The sequence below is a fragment of the Triplophysa dalaica genome, chromosome 4 (genome assembly GCF_015846415.1).
Source record: "Triplophysa dalaica isolate WHDGS20190420 chromosome 4, ASM1584641v1, whole genome shotgun sequence".
NCBI lineage: Eukaryota > Metazoa > Chordata > Actinopteri > Cypriniformes > Nemacheilidae > Triplophysa > Triplophysa dalaica.
In genome coordinates this window covers 24075228-24097856 of record NC_079545.1, presented here as the reverse complement: position 1 = coordinate 24097856, position 22629 = coordinate 24075228, and the positions used below count along the sequence as shown (strand labels likewise).

At 37.3% G+C, this 22629-nt stretch overlaps 1 protein-coding gene across 2 annotated transcripts in view; it reads right to left on the bottom strand.

The window, feature by feature from the left end:
* The window catches only part of LOC130419786 (extracellular matrix organizing protein FRAS1-like), a 77419-nt gene extending 55486 nt beyond the window's left edge, over positions 1-21933 (bottom strand). For both annotated transcript variants that reach the window (XM_056746757.1, XM_056746758.1), the window contains exons 1-14: positions 21836-21933; positions 14240-14347; positions 13709-13801; positions 13062-13221; positions 11694-11827; positions 11398-11481; positions 9837-9938; positions 8828-9019; positions 7653-7742; positions 7417-7455; positions 7150-7297; positions 5614-5760; positions 3302-3436; positions 1053-1196 (exon numbers count right to left, since the gene is read on the bottom strand). In XM_056746757.1, the coding sequence (XP_056602735.1) occupies positions 1053-1196; positions 3302-3436; positions 5614-5760; positions 7150-7297; positions 7417-7455; positions 7653-7742; positions 8828-9019; positions 9837-9938; positions 11398-11481; positions 11694-11827; positions 13062-13221; positions 13709-13801; positions 14240-14347; positions 21836-21898 (1639 nt within the window). In that variant the 5' untranslated portion in view covers positions 21899-21933. The remainder of the gene's footprint in view (positions 1-1052; positions 1197-3301; positions 3437-5613; positions 5761-7149; positions 7298-7416; positions 7456-7652; positions 7743-8827; positions 9020-9836; positions 9939-11397; positions 11482-11693; positions 11828-13061; positions 13222-13708; positions 13802-14239; positions 14348-21835) is intronic.
* Positions 21934-22629: the final 696 nt, after the last annotated feature.

The window sequence follows — 22629 nt, the reverse complement described above, 5'->3', positions numbered from 1 at the left end:
AAATCCTTGATTTTGATTGGTTGAGCAGCGTTCTAAGCCGTTATAAAATACCCAATTTGTAACTGCTGACTGCATTAAATTGTCTATGTATCACTGTGCCACTGTTGTTGCGTCTCTGTTGCTTAGCTTTGCTATGAATATGGAATAACCGTTTTATAAAAGGAATAAGCCCTGCTTCGAAACTTCATGTCATGACTAACAACGCCTTTAAATGTTAAATGCACCGTAACCCACTACTTCATGGGGATTTAATAATGAAACAAAATAGCATATATAACAAACAAAACTAAAGTTTGTTAAAGATCTGAAACGACATTAAAAAACTCTTCATGTCTAATAAACGCTAATCAAATAGCAGTAACAAAAGCATTCGTGCCGGAACAAATAAACGATCGCAGAAAGGCCTCAGGACTAACTGAAATTAGCATGCCAATGCATTATATAAACAGCTCGACTCATAAGCTATTTTTGCTTATAGTTAGAAACCGAAAAACTCAATAAAGACATGCGCAGCATCCCTCAACACAATTCTCACTTATGATAAATAGACAAGCTGCCTCTGTGGTAGCTGTAAATTTCTCCCACTCCAGAAAGAACACTTAGAGTGTTATTCTGCATTTGTAGAAGTGATGTCTGGTTGAAGCTTAAATATCTTCCTGGTGAAATTTATAGAGCGTGATCTTGCCTCGAGAACTATAACAACCAACAACTATTCTAAGATTTAACCGAAAGTGCTAGGGCCAAGAAATGGGCAAAAAATGGCATTAAATGTTGAAATTTGACTTGTAACAAAACTATCATACAATTGTTATACTTTATATATAATTTACTATATATATATATATATATATGTTTATACATAAATATATTTTTTTATTCTTCATATATATTTAACGAAAAAATATATATATTTTTGTTAATAATAGATAGTATTATAGAGTGCAATATATAAGACATCCTACATTTAAAATGACATTATATGGAAACATTAATGACCAAACAAAAACATAGACACACAAAGAATGTGCTGATAAAAATTGTTCCTATCATACCATAACAGCTGCCTTGACTAGCGTAGTAGCCAGGGCCACAGTCTGTAACACACAATCCATCCTTCAATAAGTGAGAGGGGTCTGAACATGTCAAACAATCCTGAGGCCCCGCCCCCTGGCACGACAAACAGGAGTCATGGCAACCTTAAGAGGAAGAAGTCAATAATCTGTTCAGAATCAACAAGGTCACACATCTGTCAATTCTCACAAACAAACAAAAAACAAGTATGTTGCTTTATGTTCTAGACATGTTTTGGTAAAGATTTATTTGTGGAAGAAGAATGGCTTTGACTTTGAGAGAAAACACATCAGGTAAACAAGAGCAAAAGAAGTCCTTTCTGTTGTGATGAAACAAGAGAGAAGAACATTCTCCCATATTCACAAGGTGAATGTTCTGAAGCAGATACACACAACCATTTACTGTATGATAAACAACACACGTATAAACAAATCGCACACACACAAAAAAACCACTTCACATAGGCTTCTGTGTATCTAACCGAGTGCCTTAAGATAGTATGCTGAGATCTAAAGCTTAAGCACCAAACACAAAGCCATCCTGAGAATTACATCTTTATTTATTTCTGACCATGAATTTCATAGCTCAATTCGAAAGGATTGGTGCTCGATTGGATTTTGGGTGAACGTAAACTTAAAGTATAATTAACCTTTAGAAAGAGGCGCACTCAATCTCAGCAAAATTACTAACCCGTTCCACTCAAATATTTCACTTTACTACTAAAATATTATCATCATAAAGGGACAGAGAGAGGGAGAGATAGAGATAGAGAAAGAGAGGTCTCCGGGACTCTGAGGACTATTTGAAGAATAAACAATATTTAGAAAAAAACATATTTTGTATATGTTGTTACATTAAACAAAGAGTCATACATTACATCGTCATTTTTACTTTATTTTGGCACTAAAGTTTTTTATTTATTTATAATCAGAGTAACAAACAGGCTGAATGTGTTTGTATGAAACGTCTTGTCAATGCAAAACTCACAGGCATAAAGTTTATGGGCGTGGTGGATTGTTGTTAAAAAACACACACCTCTGCTCAACAACCTTTGAGGTGTCATTCATGTCTTTAACACTATAAAAATAACACCATGTCTCTAACACTGGGTGTCCAATATAATGGTAGGGCTAAACTTAGCAAGCAACACTGAGTACATGTTTCTGTAAACATCTTAAATTTTCATAAAAATAAAGGAAAATAAAAACTAGCTCTAATGTTTTCTCACGTGGTAATCCAGTCCTCCAGATTATGAGTACAAATACAATAAAAATTGAAAAATATATATATTATTAAAGAAGGATGTATGAATATGTCAGAAGACGTCTTCTTTCTTTCTTTGTGTGAGTGTGGAGCTCAGGATTAAACTAATTCTGGGCACAGTGCCCAGGGTGGAACAAGCATTCACCATTTACACGGCCTGTCTCCGCACACACACACAAACTGGCACCAAGCTGGCCCGAAACTTTGAGAAGCTGGAAGAGTACCAAAATATTTTGACAGCCAACAAGAGAGTGTGAACAAGAGAGGTTGGTAACCATATTTATTGGGTTTGGATAACGTTGGCATGCTTGAAAAATGATGGACAGCAGACTTTTGTTTATCTGTCTGCAAAACTCTTGAAAGTTTCACATGGCTTTGTGCAAGCATGAAAAACAAAGAAAGGAAAGAAAGAAATTTGCTTTGATTTAACAGTAAAGCAAAGTCCCTTTTTGCAGATTAACATTTGCACTTAGCTAAGGGAGAAAAACAAGAGGATGAATGGTTATGACACCAAAACAATAAAAACGTTCCATATTCAATCCCTTGGTAGGGCTCAGTTTCGCTAAATCCACCATAATGGGTTCAACCTAAGCGGGATATTCCTTCTCCATCTTGTCTCTTTAAGAACATTAAAGCTCAATCTATGGCAGGGGTTTATTAAAGTGTGAAATTGAATGAGATTGGAGACCGGTGTAATTGCACAGTCAGTACTCTCAGTTTCACAGTACCAGATCAGTTAACAAGTCACCAACGCGTGAGACTTTCCAGAATAAATTGCTACAGTCAGAAAGCTTGTCAAGACCAGGTTACCGTATCTTTAAGTTAATTCCTATGCAGTGAATAAATGAACAGCGGGTACAGGTGAAATATGAGTTTATTAGCAAAGAGGAAATGTGCCTTCTTAGAGCTTAAATTATAAAAGTACAGAAGTAAAGAGTATAAAGCCAAAACAATAAAAGTGACTTACGGAGACAGCGTGTGTGGTCCTGGAAAAGACCTCCCTCACAGGTGGTCACACATTGCCTGCCACTGAAGAGAAAAGACCCACCACACGCTGTGCATTCAAAGTCATTCTCACAGGTGGCACAGGACGGCTGACAGGCTGGTAGGAAGAATACAGGAAATGGGATAAAGGTTAGGGGGGAGACAGTTTGTGAAAGCATAATTAAAACACAAGGACGAGAAGTATACGTAGTATATGTATATCTTATTTATTTCTAACAAGATACAAGTCATGTTGCACTTCGTGTTATCCATAACGTTGACATTTTTAAAAAGTGTGTTTAATATTTTTTTCAATAATAGAAACAAATATTAAAGAGAAGAGTTTTGTTTGGTTAGACACGAGATTTGTCAAATGATGCTTTAATCCTGTGGAAGCACCACTAGCCCTCTAATAAGAGGGGGAATTCCAGTATGTGTTTTGACTTGTTAAAATGACTGTTACACAAATAAGAATTATGTGCATGTACATACACATACACCAAGCCATAGGATTGGATATTCGGATACACATCCATAGCTACCTGGATGGCAAGTTAAAGCACCAAATGTGCAGAGGATTTAAATACCATGGTGCAAAAATACCAAGAGTCAAACAAGAGCGAAAAGGGAGTGTTTGTTCAAACGAAAAAAACGTTTGAATAAATATTCATACCCTTAATGTAGAAGATGGTTAAAGCACCTTTACAGAATCAAATTTTTTTGGGTATGATGTGACAAGCTATACACATCTGCATTTGGCAATTTTCTGTCATTCTTCTCCTCAGATCCTCTCAAACTCTGACAGGTTGGATGGAGATCATCATTAGACAGACATTTTCAGGTTTCTTCAGAGATGTTCAGTTGGGTTCAAGCACAAGCACTAGTTGGGCCACTCGAGGATGTAGACGGAGTCCATTAGCCATGCTTGTTTTAGCAGTGTGCATAGTATTATTGTCATGTTGTAGAATGAACCTTCTGCCCTGTCTGAGGTTCTGAATGTTCTTGGCTAGGTTTTCATGATCAATATCTATGTATACTGTGCCTTTGAGCTTTTCTTCTACTCTGACAAATGCCCCAGTCCCTGCAGCTGAAAAACACCCTCACATCATGATGCTGTTTCCAACACAATTTACTGTTGAGATGGTATTGTGCAGGTGTTGAGCAGTGCCTGGTTTTCTCCACACATGATGCATGAAACTGAGATTCATCAGACCAGAGAATCTTGTTTCTGACAGTTTGAAAGATTTGTTGAAGTACGTTTTAACTTGTCTTCACTGAGCAAAGGCTTGAGTCTGACCACTCGGCCATAAAGCCCAGATTGGAGGAGCGTTGCAGTGATGTTTGCCCTTCTGCAAGTTTCTCCCATCTCCATATTTGATCATGGAGTTCAACCAAATCATCAGCTTCTTGGTCACCGCTCTAACCAAGACCCTTCCCCATTGGTGGCTCAGTTTGGACAGGAGGTCAGCTCAAGTAAGAGATCTGGTGGTTCCAAACCTCTTTCTTCAGGATTATTGGAGGCTGGATGCTTCTGTCAAACTTCAATACAGCAGATTTTTTTCAGGAGTCTTCCCCAGATCTGTGTCTTGATACATTCCTGTCTCAGAGCTCTATTGGCAGTTCTTTTAATCTCATGTCTTGGTTTTTACTTTGATATGCATATTAGGCTGTTGAACTTTTTATTGAGATATATGTGACTCTCCAAAGCAAAACTGATGCTTCTGAGCTAAATTTCAAGTGTCCCAGTAAAGGATATGAATACTTGTGCTATGTACTTATTTCAGTTTTTATTTTTTTATAAATTTGCAAAGTTGTCACAAACCAATTTTTTGGTTTTGTCATTGTTTTGCATGAAGTGTATGTTAGTATCATGTAGTGTTATGTTATGTTCAAGATAAGGTAGCAACATAACAATATGCATTTTTTTTGTTCAAGGCACTGTTTATACTGTATATAAGTGTTGATAATACATAAATATATATATTATATATTTAATCAAGCATTTATAGTCAACATTTCTCTGGCGTATTCTACCATCTGAGCTTATTTCTCACCAAGCTATTTACAATGCATTCTGAAATTTGCCTTTTCCATTGAGAATACATGGGATCCTGCATTCATATTTCAGAAAAATTAGCTTATTATTTTATGAGCTGGTAAAATTAAGAAACCTACCATCTGTAACGGCCTTTGCATCTGGAGTGCACATAATATGCTTTATATGCTTTCTCCAACAGGGCTACAGTACCAACTCAGAAGTTATGGAAAAGGAAGAATAAGTATTCATTTTCATACCTGCACAAACTTTGCCCTGAGCGAAAAAGCCTTGGGGACAGTACTGCACACAGCGTCCATTCATCAGCAGGGCAGAAGGGTTCTTACAACTGTCACAATGATCTGGTGTGCCAGAACATGTTAAACAATCCTGGTGACACTGGACGGCTGTAGACACACATACAGTACAGCAGAGAATAAGAGGAAAGGCTTTGTTAACACTGCACACAAACGACACAATGTTATTTTGTTCGAAATGTAACCAGATTGGTTTATTCAGACAGTGTGGCCAAATCTATTTAATCTATCTTGGTTGCTATAATATTTTTATAACAAACACCAATCCAAAGTCAAAATAATTGCGTCAACTCCTTAGGGAACGATCATGCAAATTAATTATCCCAACGAAAAACCGAAAGCGAGTTATCATTTCCGGTTCCGACCCCCTAGAAGTGTATGTTTTTTTGACTGGGATTTTGCTTAAATGCCTGACACACGGTCTTTGGTTAGCAAAAGCTTGAAATATTGTCACGATATCAACACATACTGTACAGTTTCCTTCCCTTATTGAAAAAATCTGTTTTGAACCCTTAGCTTTTTTTGCAGTGGAGGAAGTGATTTTTTTGAAGAACTGAGATATTTTAGATCAGAAAACCTTATAGATATTCTCACAGCAAGGAGTATTTGGTTTTCACATGAGGATATTGAATGTACAATAAGTCTGCGATATAGCAAAAAGGCAAATAATACTGTAGCATCAGGTCAACTCACACTTACTTATTCATTCAACCAAATCCAAACCTGAAACCTGCTAAGAATATAACCGCACAAAGCACTGAACTCTGATGCAAATAAAACAAGCGAGTAAAGATTGTAATATAGATCTGTTTGAAATAACCCACTAAATAAAATATCTCTTGTATTTGAATCGTGGGACAAATATCGATATCACCAGCCCCCTACTGATTTGATTCCCACCACTATAAGACACCCAGCTGCCTGCCTGAAGAAGATTTGACTGCTGTACTTAAAGGGTACATTAGCATATTCTTATAAACATGGAGATCCTATCAACCCACACACATACAACCCAACATTCACATGTTGTAATAATCAATGTATACTTATATTTCTCTATGGACTTTGATGAGGGAGGGAGAGAGAGAGAAGCATGTTCTCTTTCTCCAGCCTCTTTGGAAGTCAGCAGGGAAATTGAGTATATAGAGAGCACGGCACGATCTCATGAGGGTCACTGAGCTAAATAACATTGTTATCTAACCAGAATACCTAATACTATAGCTCTCATCTGTCTACCGCTGAGCTTAACAATGTTTTGTCGTTATGGCTAAGGAAGTGTTCCCTGGAGGACCAAATTTTCAAAATGATTTGAAAGGTATTTTACTGTGTGTATATGACACAATGGAATTCTGTTACACTGGGAATCCTCAATTGTTTATGCAATCCAGTTTAAATATATGCATCCTAATATAAAAATCCTTTTTGATTTTATTTTATTTCGTTGCCACCCATACAATGAATAACAGATGCTGGTATTACCTAAATTGCAATCAGGACAGCACTGCTCATGGCGAGGTATAGTCAAAGTTCCCAATGCACAGGTGGGACAAGAGCGCTGGTAACAGGTCAAGTGACCGTCCTGACACTGGCATTCACGACACGGCCCCTCTCTGACACTCTCTAAATCCTGAGATCAGCGAACACAAACCAGAAAATATAAAAACATTTTAATACAAAAAAAAGCATGTTTGCTAACCAGAAATTCTGGATTTATTCATTAATATAAAACAAAGGATGTTTACTTACAGCCAGATGTCTGAAGCTCTTGACTTTTGTATTCTGCCCCTAAGAAAAAAGTCAAAGGTGATTTATTGAGTGACCGATTTGCTTATTTAATTGTTTTCTTTTGAAAATTACTTGTGTTAAACATCGGTGTTTACATGTAAAATGTGTACAAGTATCATACGTTAACAAAAGCACTAGTCATAGAATCAGTTAAATCAAAATAGTTAATAAGTTCATCAAAGTAAACGAGTTCATACCTTTTGGTCTGGTAGTAAGTATGAGCAGAAGCTAGTGGTTGATTTACACTCGGGGCAGCACTTTCCCGACAACTGGACCAGCTTTTTTCCCTAAAACAAGGTGTGAAGTTTGAGCTCATTTCATTTCAGCGTGAACATTCCTAAGGGAATGATTAGCTGTCTGACACGGAGCCACAAAACTCGAATTTCCATTTCTATCTCTGAGGCTTTTTACAGTGGGCCGGCTATAGATAGTTCATGGGAGAATATTCGGTTGTTTCTTTGAGTAATCAAACTGTCTTACATAAGCTCATGGCGGTCTACAGGCAAATGAGCAAATGTCAGTGAAATATGGAAGAACAAAAGATTTGATCAATGTTTTCAAAACGAAGGCTGTGATGTTTTCTGTGTTGTTAAATCAGATGCTTCATTAGCTCTCGTTTTTATTAAAGCAAGGCCTTCAAAACGCTGCTTTCATATTAAAAAAAAAATGTTTGGATGATTTACAATTAGTCAGTATTAAAGGAGCAATGTAAAGGTTTTAGCGGCATCTAGTGGTGAGGTTGCGAATTGCAACCAACAGCTCAAAGCACTACGGTGGCTGACACAGGACTAAGATGTCATCACGTTTTCGTTTATTTGCCGAAGGAGATAACATATTCACGCACTCTTTAGAACAGTTTGTCCGTTTAGGGCTACTGTAGAAACAACAAGAAAAAATTCATGAAAGGGGACCCGTGTTGTATGTAGATAGAAATAGCCTCTTCTAAGGTAATAAAAACATAACGCTTCATTATGTGAGGTCTTTATACACACATAGTTATGTATATTATATTGCATTTCTATCCATAGATCCTCCAAAATAAGACATATTGGACCTTTAAGAGGTAACACTTATTGTACTCTGTACCTCTCTAAAGAATAACCTTTCGAATGACTTTCATGGATTCCGGTTAAAAGTACATTTAAAAAGCAATAAATCACCAGCCTGATAAACCTTTCAATTTTAGTTTTGATTAATGAAGCAGCATGAAATACTTTGATTCGGTAGTTATCATTCATCATTCCATGTCGGTATATAGCCCCCTAGTTGATCTGATGGCTTTTAATGATCAATGTCTTATTTAGGCATGTGGCTCTGTTGATGAGTTTGCATCAAAATATGTTTAAAAAATATTCGAAAATTGGGCACATACCTGCGGGCACTCCTGTCTGGCACACTCCACCCGTTGGCACAGGACCTGACCCCGTTCGCACATGCAGAACTCGCAACCTGTGCCGTTCCACATATCGCCATGGTAACGGATGACACCTTCATAGCGACAGCTGTCTTTAGATGCGACACACACTTCACAGCACTGGCCGACTCGCTTGACCTTTATCTGACCCTAAGGAGAACACATTTATTTAAATGAACATTAATCTAATGAGTAAGTCTACAGAGTCAAAATAAACATAAAAGCTCATCACAGCTACAGTGGATTCATTTGTACTTAACCTGGATTTTTTTTTTTTTAAACCATGAAATTGTTTTCTCTCTTGAGTAAATCTTTCTCTTTCAAGGAGGAGTTTTAGTAGGTTTTATCAAAGGGTTCATTCTTTTCTTTAATAGCCAAAAGGTTTTAAATTATGTCACAGCCACAAACTTGTTTCTAGGTGGTATTAGATGTTCAACATATTCACATTATAACAAGCATTTGATTAAAACAAATCAGTGTAGTGCAAGATGTCAATCAATGGTTTAATTAAAATGTGTATTGTACAGCAGTCAATGTTTAGATTACATTGTTGTAATAAATGGCCTCAAGACAAAAAAATGGCCTAAAGTTCTGAGAAAACTTTGATTTCACAGTGTCTATAGCTCCTAAGCATTCACCCATATAAGGTAAGTCATAAAAATTAAATGTCTATTTGTTCTTGTTGAGTATTGTTCTAAAGCACAGTTATATAACATCATGAATACTGCATTAAAGTAAAATACTCCAGGAGGATTGCACATAACCGGGAGCAACTGAGCGATGCGAAATACATGCGCAAACAATCCTTTTTTGCTCTCTCTGTCAGGCATACAGTAAGTATCAAAGCAAATTTGCATTTTATGGTAAAGACACTAGTCAGTTCCCCAACAGCTCTTCTGCTTTCTGTGATCTTCTCAGTGACCTGCTGGTAAAGTAACTAATATGAAGTGTTATGGATTTTACTGACCTTGTCACAGTGAAGAGGAGGACACTTTTCTGTGTGACAGCGAGACAGACCTCCATCACACACACATGTGGTACAGCTTCCTTTCTTCCATTGTTCACCATACTAAGAAGACACAAACACCGTATTTTATTTTGCATAATCATAAGTTATAGTAGTACATAGTAAGTGATAGTAACTCCTTCATCCATTTTTCTTGCTCAGACAACACTGAAAAAACAATTGGTCATCAGATTTTGCACAAACGTGTGGGCCTATAGTCATATATGTCATAATAGCCCTCTGATAATACAGCAAAATGGCTGTATAATGGTCAATAATAGTGTAGTTTCTCAGTTTAACTTAAAGTTAAACTGTTGTTATAAAAAATAGACAGCAATGCAGATGTATGTTCACCATGGCTTCTGGGAGCTTGTATTTATCATCACTGTATGTACTGTATAAGCAAAAAATCTTTGTATAACTAATTACAAAGAAAAACACAAACCCTGAGGCAATTAAAACTCTTTTTAAAGTTTAAGGCAACTCTCAGCAGTAGAAAACATACCAAACATAATTCATAATAATAAATGAGAAATGCATGACAAATTCAGCCATTGTTTCAGTAAACAAGAAAAGAAATAGGAAATAATGAGTCTGGTGACTGTCTAGTTGTATAAACTTTTTCTTTACTATCACACGATCAAACAGCCGTATTTTGTTGACTGAGATATTATTGGTGAGAGCACTTAAAGAGAGAAGGAGTACTAATTGACTCATGCTGAAGAGAGAGCCTTGAAAGATTATGTCCCCCTATAGAGGCGTATAAACACTGAATGTTACCACATACTGTATTAAAGTGATAGTTCACCCAAAAAGGTTTCAAACCTGTATGTCTTACACAGAACATAAAAGAAGATATTTTGAAGAATGTTGTTAACTGGCTCCCATTCAATTGAATGGGGTTTGTGTCCAATCAATGGAAGTTAATGGGGGTTAGTGCTGTTTGGGTACCAATTCTTCAAAATATCATCTTTATGGTCTATGAAAGAAAATCATAAAGGTTTGAAATGACATGAGGTTGTGAAAAATGATGACAGAATTTAAATTTTTTGGTGAACTATCACTTTAAGGACTATTGGGATACAATAATTTCTGAATATGTCATGTTAAAATATTGTACAATGTTTATAAAACTGTGCATGAGAAAGACAGTCTTGGTGCCACTTCATCACTTAAAGAGAGAGAGAGAGAGAGAGAGAGAGAGAGAGAGAGAGCAGATAGACGAATAGCCAATCTGATGGAATCATTTTTCTTGTCTGTGAAAAACACAGGGAGGAAGAGATGAAGATATAATACAAGCTGAAGAGAGAAAAACAGCATGACAGAAGCGATGTGGATAAGCGCATACGCCGAACTCTCCCAAGACACACAGCTTGATCCTCAATCCGTCTGCTAAAGCATGAATGCTGAACTATTGAACATCTACTCTCGCTTTCCCTCTCCAATGGTTTCCCTTTCTTTTCTTTTTTTTCATAATACACCTTGTTCTTTATATATACCGTGCATAATTCATAATTCTTACCTTATACTCAATCCCAGCTTCCATGCAGGAATTCGGCTCACATACAGGACAGCAGTGCCCTGGTTGGACCACCAGATTCTCATTCTACATTCAAATCACAGAATGAGTGCTGTGTTTAGACTTCACTTTGAAAACATTCAATGCATCTTTGCATTTGGCTGACAATTTTTTCCAAAGCTATTTACAGTCATAAACAAGCATTTTTATGGTGATTCCCTGGGAATGGCACCCATGACCTCGGAGATGCAGAATAAAAACATGAAGCACAACTGAGACTTTTCAGGGTGGTTACTGACCGTTTTGCATGTAACAGGCTGACACTCTGCAACCAAACATTCAGTAAGTCCGTTTCTACACCGACACTTTGAACATGGGCTGGGTGTCCATTCCACACCATCTCTGTACTCATGACCTTCCCAGGAACAAGAGTCTATAAAGCAATATGTGCAAGATAGAGAGAGAGAATAAAGCTTGTGAAAAAAAGCTTGTGAATAAAATCCCTTAAAATTCTGTCAGCAAAACATACAACAAAGAAAGCTGGATCTGAGGTAAACGTGCCATTTAAAAGCTATTGATGTCACAAGTTAAAAACACCACAAAATCAAATGAGCATTTTTATTGCTTTCAGGCCATCTCTACTAAGCTTTGAGGCCATCTGTATGATACTGTTCTTTGAAACTTGGCAAAAAGACAATTTTTCATTTAAAAGGGAAAGCTAATGACTCATCTACACAAATCTTCATTAAACAAGAAAGTTTCAACCACTTTCAAACCCTTAAATATAAATATAATGTCTAGTGTATATTCTAGTAATAATAAATGACAAAAAAAGGACAAATTAATACATTTTATTAAAAGTTTTTCTATAAAAACAACAAAAAAAGTTTGATCATCATTTTGATATAACAGTTTTAAAGATTTTGGTAACACTTTACAATACAGTTCTATTTGGTAACAATTTGTTATTGCATTCGCTAGAATGAACTAACCGTAAACAATACTAGCATTAATTCATCTTAGTTCATGTTAATTTCATAATTTACTAAAACATTTTATAAGTGTTAACATTAGTTGATGCACCATGAATTGTATTGTCATTAACAAGAAATAATTCATGCTGAAAACAATAATGTTCATTGTTTGTTCATTTTAGTTAATACATTTACTATTTGTGACAAGCAAGGCGGGAGTGATAATGACTGTCAGTTGTACGTTGCACCGGTCTCACATCTCTCACAGAAAGACCGGAAGCATAAAAGGACGAGCGACAGGAGTGTACGACGAGACAGGGACCAGGCCTGGATTTTATGTTATGTTTTTTATGTTTATATGGCCGGCAGTCGAATGTGAGGGCGCTGTCGGCTCTTTACTTTCGTTTGGTTGTTTGTTTGTTTGATTAAAAGTTGCTTTAACGTTTGCCGATTTCCGCCTCCTTCTCATTCCTTGAACTTGTTACACTATTGTTAACAAATACCAACTTATAGTAAAGTGTTACCAAGATGTCCTAAAGACTGAAATTATGTATGATTTGTACAGTCAAGGACAGTGTAAAATTAAAGATAAATAAAAAGATTGAGGAGAAAAATCACTCAGAAAAGTTGCCATTGCAGTAATATTAAATAACATAGTATCCCATAATGCACTTGGACGAAGTTTCAACATACCCCCATTCTGAGCGCATATAGGGCAGCATTCACCATCTGGGATGAAGGGACTCTGGTCTCTACCACAGCTGAGGGGAGCACAAGCACGTGACCCACAGGACACCTTCCCATGAGAACATGTGCACACCGAACATTTGGAATTACTCCACTGACTGTCATGCTGATGGAGTGGGAGAGAGAATCACACAGTCAGAACAGCAGATCGAGACACGGTTGAAGTGCAGTATTGATATTAACCATAAGAGCTCTACAGAACACATCAGCGCAGGAAGTGATACGGTATCTGATTCCCTGAAACCTATCCTACATTATCTTTAAATCTGTGCCAGTGTATCACATGTCAATTACAGTTCCGAACCTCAACGCCAACACAGCCCGCTTTCCTAACTAAATGCCACTTGACTTGGCAGCTACACTGCTGGAATCTCAAACAGATCACCAAGTGGCTCTTTAGCGGGGGTGATTGGGACAAGAAAGAAGCTCGCTCTGTCTGCAAAGAGTGGGGCTCAAACAAGAACGCTATTGTGCCGAAAGCGAGACAATCAGCGTGTTGGCTAACCCACCAGAAGTGGGGAAATCTGCCAACGGACAGGATGAGGCCTTTAAGTGTTTTACATTTCAGTCGTATCATTAGGAGGAGCACTTACCCCGTACGCCACTCCCTCATGGTGGCATATACCAGACGATGATGCGAAACATTCAGGACAACACTTGTCGGGCGGAATTCTCAAGCGTTCACCCTGGGAAAGCATCCAGAGAGATGCATTAGCATCCCAAAAAGAGAATATTTTGAAAATGCAGAGAAAATGTTGAGTTATCGGGCAATGAGGTAATATGGGATTAACAGTGTTGGCTTCGTCTATGCATTCCTATATAGATCATATATATCTACAGTGTAACTTTATGCCTCGACAACACATAAAGCCATTACCCGTGCCCAATGTCAACAACATTAAACTCCCATGTGTTACGTGTATCTTTCTATCTCAGGATACTGCATCTTGGAATTGAGTGGAGATGATGCAGGAAAAAGACCTCCATCCATTACTCATTCATCACGCTTGCACACCCACCCACCCATCCGTTCATTCCGCTAAGCTATAGATTCATTCATTCATCAAGATGCTGTTAAAACCCTGCTCTAATGGCCTGGGTGTGAGCAAAGACTTCAGTCTTACCCTCTGAAAGTCACATTGGGGATTTCGACAGCGAGTGGGTCGGCAGATGACAATATCGCTGTAGCAGGTACAGTCCTGACAGGTGTCCGGTTTCCATGATGTATTGTTCTGTAATAGGAAGATAGGTACAAAGACATAAATCAAAGCATGCCAAACACCTTCATTTCTCAGTTTATGAAGCATGCGATGGAAAGGACACAGCATTAAAAAGCAGAGGCTCGACCGTTTTACACCTGGAGTGTGACAAAATAAAAACAGGTTAGAGAGCCCCTACTACAGATTGCAAGGACAAACCTGAACACCAAATATCTCAAATATCATTGAGTTTTATAGTGTTTCATAAGCTTATAGGCTTTTTCTGAACAGCTAAACATCTTCAGCAAGTTTCAACAAGTCCATCAGAAACATTACAGCTAAGGAGTTTCAGTGTTGTGGATGTGACTTTTAAGGTCAAACCTTGAAATATAAATTCTGAGAGAACGTATCTACTACAAACATATTGAGTCATCTGTTTATATTTAACTAAACTCCCGATGATAGAGTGCAGACATCAGAAAAACATCAGTCTATGGACAAGTTTTCTATTTTATTCATGAGCTATGGATGTGACCAAAAAGGACGCACGTTTTAAAAGACAACATACTTTTTCTGTGAATAATAATGCGCAAACCAGAACCAATAATAGCCAACAAATTGAGAAGGGATGTCTATTCATAGACCTCAAAATAGTTTTTTGATTTTAATTTTCATGTGCCCATTTATGAGGGATATGGAGCGTTATCGATGTGACAGTTCAACTGACTATGGCAAACTATCCTGAGAAACTACATATTGGTATTACATCTGGCTTATCAGTATACCGAAAACCTTTTATTTTAAGGTTGATATTTACATTTACAATTGCCCTGCTGTCTTATGTGTACATTATCTGCAATAATTACATCTGCAATAAACATCCCTGCAATAATTGACATGTTACAGTATCAACAGATATGACTGCAAAAGATATCTGTGGTATTTTAAGTACTTTAAGAAGAATTTACAGTCTTGCCTGAGGTACCTACTACTTAGAAAGGGTGTCAAATGAACAGACAACAGGCCAAGAACAAGTCTCCTTTCCGTGAATGTAGCCTTTTTACTGAGCTAATCCAGCAAGACCCAAACAAACAGAGACCCCCTGGAGTATAGGCTAGTCCTCAAACAGGGCGTCTGCAAAGACATGCACCCAAAAAGCCTTCAGGACAGATTAAGGGAACACTGAACTATGAAGCCAAAAGGAGTCAGTTGTAAGAGGAGATAAAAAACGACATTATTGCGCTGAAGATAGAAACACAGCCATTAACTCTACAGATGCTTTGATTGAGGCAGTCTTGAAATGACGAGAGCAACCTTCCAACACACAGTGCCAATGCAAAGATGTCATCATCAATATATGTTATGCGTATGTTAATGTAGTATTACTGCTTACGAGGAATCACAACTTCCCAATTTCCCTAAAAAAGGCTAAAGGTAGCAAGTGAGCTTTGTTGGAATATTTATGGTTTATCTGAGGATTCAGATATGTACCCGAATCTTTTGATTTCTTCTCACTGATCTTAAATTCACAAGCAGATTTATTATAAATCACACACCAGTGACAGCTATCCCAATGAGCCAGCTTGAGCAAGTGTTGATGGGTTGCACATTTAAGCACAGCACCTATCCTTTGAAGTGATACCCGGCGCAGAAGACGTAATGGCCCATGGCCCCAGTGTAACTTGAATGGCTGGAGATCTGAGGACAGTCAATCTCTCAGCAAACTGTCTGTGAGTATAGGGTTGGGTAGAGCGTCAGTTTTTTGGCATTCTAAAAAAACTTCCCGCTTTATGTGTGACACGAAACATCTTCTACTGAAACTGAATGTGAAAACATAACACTTAATCCCTTTTCCAGTTGAAGTGGCAATGAAGTATCTGCACATCAAATTTTTGTTTTCCTTTATGCACATACAACCAAATCGCATATGTACACATTTGTTGATGATTTAATGAAGCCTTAAACACATTAGGATGATAAGTACTTTTGGTGACATTATCAAGTGATTACAATGGAAACAGTCGCTGACAAAAGCTTGTTTTTCTTTTCATCCGGCACGAAAGGACACCAGCAGGATTATTCACAAAACATTAAGCTTTTTATTTGATCATTTGGTAAGAACCTTAAATATCATGCATTTCATAAATAATTATGTAATCAAACTTTAATTAGCCAAAGTTAGCCTAGATCCACTAAACCTACAAACCCCTGAGTCAAAAGTAACAATGTTTTTTGTCATTGTTGGCTTAACACCAAAACGTCTGCCTCATGTTCACGAAAATTACATTACTGTTGCATTGTGGGTTTCATGAGTAATTGTGGCTGTCAAGTACTAAATTTTTAATCGCTGGTTTCAGTTAAGACAAAAAGCGTGTTGTATTTTCCCAGCAGGTTTGTAACATTTTTGAGTGAGCAACACGGAAGTGTGTTCCTAGCATCACATCACAGTATAGTCAAATAAATGCTATCACAAAATATGATGCATCAGATTGATACAGGTCTATTGAAACTACTGTGCAGATGGTTTCAGCGACAACGAAAATGAACATTATGTGGTCCAAAACTTCACTTCCACTTCTCACTTTTTTTTGAGTAGAACCATAAAGAAGAGTGTTTGGTAAATCTGCAGCCCTCTCTGCTTCATATAATGGGAGTCTATGGGGTCCGCCGTTCTAAAAGTTCCTAAAGCACATAATTCCAAAAAGCGGCTCCTGGCGACATGTTGACGTTTCGTAATATGACTCGCTCAATATTTTCATAATTTTGAAAGTCATTTTTTATAATATTAGCCATACTGTACAGCCTCAACTCTCCCTTTCTGCAGGTGGCGCTAAACGTACCAGATGCTGGTATGTGCTTTAGGAACCCTTAGACAGGTGGACCCCATAGACTGCCATTATATGAGGCAGAGAGGGCTGCAGATTTACCAAACAATCTTCTTTATGGTTCTACTCAAGAAAAAATGTCACCTACATCTCGGATGGCCTGAGGGTGAGTAAATAAACGGCAAATTGGAGTTTTTGGCTGAACTATCCCTTTAACTTCAGGCCAGAAGCGTGCGTCCAATGAAACTGTCTAAACTGTCTATTTAGATTGTTGAATTGACATGGCATTTTCACTTTTACACAACTTTTACGGTCTCAAGCATGATTCAACAAATTACAACTTTTATAAATGAAAAAGAAAAGTATACATTTTTTGATAAATAAATTTTACAAGTGTCTTTTTTAGTAAATGGTAATACATTTCATCCATATATTTCTAAAAGTGTAGGAAATTGACTTGATCTTGTCACTGAAAACCATGTCCTGTGGTTTGACACTGGTTTTGAATCGTGTAATTCCACAGACAAATTTAATTAGTCGAAGGATTCCATTCAAAACCATTTTACTGAAGCCTTTTCTCAGAATTGTTCAATTTATTTTTGCAACCACTATAAAAGTTTTGTTGTTGTTTTGTGCAACATATTCATGGGGAAAACAATGTTTTCATATTTAATAAATAACGTTACATGTAAATGAACACCTGACAATAGGGATACATTTCTCTTATGCCACGGTCACACTTGCCTTTTTACTCCATTGACTACCATTCAAACGCATGTGAATCCGGCAGACCGGAAATACAAGCCGTCCGAAGATATTTAGCATTTCGCTGTGTCAGCAAACTTCAAATTTGGTGAACCCAGACCCGCGAATTTGCGTCACGTGAGTTTGTGAGACCAATAGAAGATCGTAACTTCACAGCATGACCTATCAGTACAGAAATTTAAAAGATGGAGGACATCCTGCTCCTGCCCATTTTCGCAGCACAGTCCGGACTTATTTCATGCTCAAAGTCTAGTCTGACTGCTGCGTTATTCTATTTGTACGTTAATGTTTTTAATGTGTTCATTTGATATCACACCATAAGACACATTTACAGTACTGTTCGGTAAAAAAGTATTATCAATTCTAGTGATCCCTTATATTTTCTCAAACGTCAGACTACATATATTTGTTTTTTCTTCAAAAATGGTGTTTAAGATTGCTTATAACCAAACAGTTCATGGATTTACGTTAACCCTATCCCTGATAGGTTTGTTTAACACAAAATAAAAAATTTTGAAGAGTGTATGACATCAGACAGTTCTGGGGCACTTTTGTCTATCTTTGTAATTTTGTAACTATGGTAGTCAATGGGGTCAAAGAACTGTTTGTTTACAAGCATTCGTCCAAATATCTTTCTCTGTGTTCAACCAAACAATTAAATTTAAAATTTGGAACAACTCGATAGCAAGTAATTCATGTCAGAATTTTTGGGTGAACTAATTTTTGAAACAGCGTTGACACTTCGTTTGCTGAACACTGCGGCTGAAGTAATGGTGTCTTTGCAGGCACATAAAACTTAAGTTCTTCCCCAAAAAGATATACCATAAAGCTGTTTGGTTGATGTATTATGTTGTATTATGATGTATTATGTTTTGAACTTTAAGAAAAGTTCAAAACATCCCCTGGAATATCTTTAAAAAGGGAATGAGAAAGGTAGACAAATAAGGACACTTGGCAATTCGCTGAAGCATAAGACTGGACCTGGTCCAGTTTATGTTTAACAGGAATATACTCTCTGGATAATGTGTACCTGCACAATCTCTAGGGAACATTGAGTTTGTGCAAAAGAACATTTCTGATGAATCTACTCTAGGGAACTAATGTGACATCTTAGGTGGGCCTCTGAGGAAAAGTTCAGATACACACTATTAACCACAGACAAGCTGTCTCTTGTGTGCAGCGGATGTATCAAAACTATAGACATAGTAGAACAACTTTTCTTCTGTTCCTGTGTCATTCTGAAGTATCATATGATCGCTACACTCCATAAAATAAGCAGTAGTGGGTATTTAAAATGCGGGATAAATGGACATTAAAAGCTGAAAAACGTCAAGGTCAAATTGTAAAGCAAGTTATATGCACGTGTGCTTTTTCCTAGTCCTAAAAGCTACAGACCGATTGCCAAGCAAGCAGAAGGCAATTGAGTCCAAATTGAGCTGGCCTTGATTTTAGCGGTGAGAGTTCAGCCAGAACTGAACCACTGCGCAGACTAATTCAATTAGAGAATGTGCTAAATCATGTCCCCAGCCAATTTAGTCCACTAAAGCGTAGGCTGATCGCCAGTTACAACCAGAACAACTTAACATATGGTATTAAAGATCTTGGCTAGTGATTAACAGAACAGAAGTCTTGAGCAAGCACATCCCGGACCGACTATATGGAGGATATTAGCCATGTGGGGCAAAAAGGAGTCTGAGAAAATTGCAGTTTGTTGCAGTTGTTCTTACTTTACTGAAATGACAAATATGGCTGGTCATCATAATATATGCCGATTTGCACCAATTGGGCATCTTAACCAGCAAGATCTGCCTTTGCTCACAATTTGAAACACATTAAAATGTATGTCCGTGTTCACTGAGGCATCATAATATCATAGTTCGATTGTGATAAAAATGGTGCCAGTTGCACAACAAAGACCCAGAAGCATCCGTGTTGTTTCTCATCTTAGTTGTCTCCCACCTTAACAAGCTAAAAAAATGACAACCCCCCTCTAAAACAACCAAACAGAAGACTCAAACTTGGAAACCAGCAAACCGGCACAGACTTTTAGAAGCAGGGTTTACTTACAACATGATGTAAAATGCACAAGGGACATCTGACACCATGTTATAGGGAAGGATAATGCACAGAAGACAGCTCTATGATTCCCGTTCCTTTGAATAAATCTGAGGTCTAATGCATTTAAATATATTCAGTTGAATCGCCTTCTACACAACTTCTTTCTAATTCCAGCCATGCGTGATTATATGCAAATTTCTTGCAAGGCAAGCGGTGAGACTAAAAGGTTGCCAGGAAGGACGTCTAATTCCATTTGTCACTACACAGATATGGTTAAATGGCCACATCTTGTTTAGGAATATTAAAGCGGGATGAAATATGTTGAGGATAAGGATTATAGGCTTATAAAGTGCTCTAATTCTCCTACCTTTTATATATATAAACTACAATTGTAAAGTACTGTGACTTTTATCTGGTATTATAGCCTTTACAAAATTCTAAAGCGAATATGATCATGTGAAGTGTGAACTGTATATTCTCATGAATAAATGAAATGTGAATCATCCCGCATCTCCATCAAACAGCATGAATAATATTTTCCATGTGCAGCTCTTCACCGCAACCGAGCTCCTGTTGTAAAGACTGAAATGATTACAGTAAAACGAATGCTGTCAAGACATGTAGCTCAGCTCTACTATAAAAAGAAAAGATTTAATGATTGCTTTACTTCACCTGAAGCGTATTGTTGTGCCATTCATATTAGAAAAACTTCACAGCTTCGGTGTGCAAACGACTTGGAAACTTACCAGTCAACAGCATAATTACTTTAAAAATAACAATTATTATATCTAGCAGTTTTAAAAAGTATACTCCTAGCTGTCCTGATGTCATAGATGTAATAAAACAGTGTCCTGTAGGCTAATGAAGGTTGTTTAAAGGAAAGCAAGAATTCATCAACCGTAATATTGCCAAAACTTAAAAAATTTGTCTGTCAAAGAACAAATTCTTTTGAAAGCTATTTAGAATTTTAAAAAACCTGCTGTATTTAAGCCAATGCTTTGAAATGCCTTCATTCAAGTTTATTAAGCAAACAGCTGCGAGAGAGAACAGTGAAACATATCAAAGCCATTTTAATTGATCAGAATCAAATAATATTCCACAGTACAGTAGTGCAGAAAGCTTCTTCCAGTTTGACTGGAGGGCAGCTGATATAATATACTAAAGTTGATGTGTATAAGTGCATGCCAGAAGATGAAAAGAATGGGAAGACAAAGAAATCAATGTGAAAATTGAAATAAGGAGGAAATGGAACACGATCAAACATTTTGGTGATAAACTTCATTCAACAGTGTACTCGGCTCCATGAGGCCAAACAACATGCACATAACAGACGGATGATTCAATAATTCACCCTTTTAGTCTTACAGCTTGTTATCTCTAATGAAAAAGAGATGAAAAAGGCAAGCGTGTTGACTTTGGTTAAAAATTAACTATATAAATGACATTGTTAATAAAGCTCAGCGTTGCTGCATGACACTACTACTGATATCAACATTGGACAGTTTTTAGTTGTTTAATACTTTCCTTTCATTATTAAAAAGGTTAAGAAAAGGGACATTTCATCCAAAAATAAAAAATCTGTCATCATTTATTCATACTCTTGTCATTCCAAACCCGTATTAGTTTTTTCTTCTGCAAAACACAAACGAAGATATTTCTTTTATATATAAAATCTATATTAATCCACAGAAGTCATACAGGTTTTGAACAACACAAGGGTGAATAAATGATGACAGTATTTTTGAGCTAACCATACCTTTATGTGAGTGCACAATGCAGCTGCTAAATTATTAACCTCGGACGACGAGACGGGGGAACAACAAGACCACCGCACCTTATTCTGATCATTCAGCCGTTCACTCAATCTTTCTACCTGTGCAAACAAAGCATGTTTCCTACGACTCCAAACATCAGACCGTGACATTCCTGAAGACATGAGAGGGTGGAGAATCAGTTGGTGGATATCCTGTTCTTGGAGCAGACTCTGTCTAACAATGTGTACGTTTGCCATGAGAACGAAATCTCGTTAAGTGTGCCTTTTCTGACACTAAAGAATGTAGACAACACTTGTCAATGGTTAACTTGATGTGCTGTATGGTTTACTTAACAGACATGAACCAGAAGGACATTCTGCTCACAAAGTAATGCAGAGTTTTAATACTGTGTCATGTATTTCAGAAGTAACATCCAATAGCTTTTACAATAGCGGCGCATGTGACTTTTATTCAACACAGAGCCGAAATCACTAACTTGGCCCGGCCTGTGAGGAATTCCATTCAGATTTCTTTTATACCCAGGTCTTAATCTTGTTTGAAGTCCGCTTTGCTTTCACATTATGCCGAAATATTAAATTCAGTGCATATCCCCTTTTACGGTTTGGTATTTTGAACTAAACTCTGTTGGCGTTTCTCTAGATTCATGTTATATTTAGCCAAATCCGACAAGATCCAGTTGCCCAAACAGAGCGCCACGAACCCCTCATGGGTTCAAGATGGAACTGCAGAGGGTGTGTAGAATTTTAAAATAAAAACACTTGAAAACGTCTCTGTTGGGAACTGATACTGCCATAGACTATTGACTGCAATGCACCTCAGACAGAGGTCTATATAAACAGTGTTATGTTGAGAAATAGCCTGCTCCACAGAAGACTGTAGACAGACATTGATT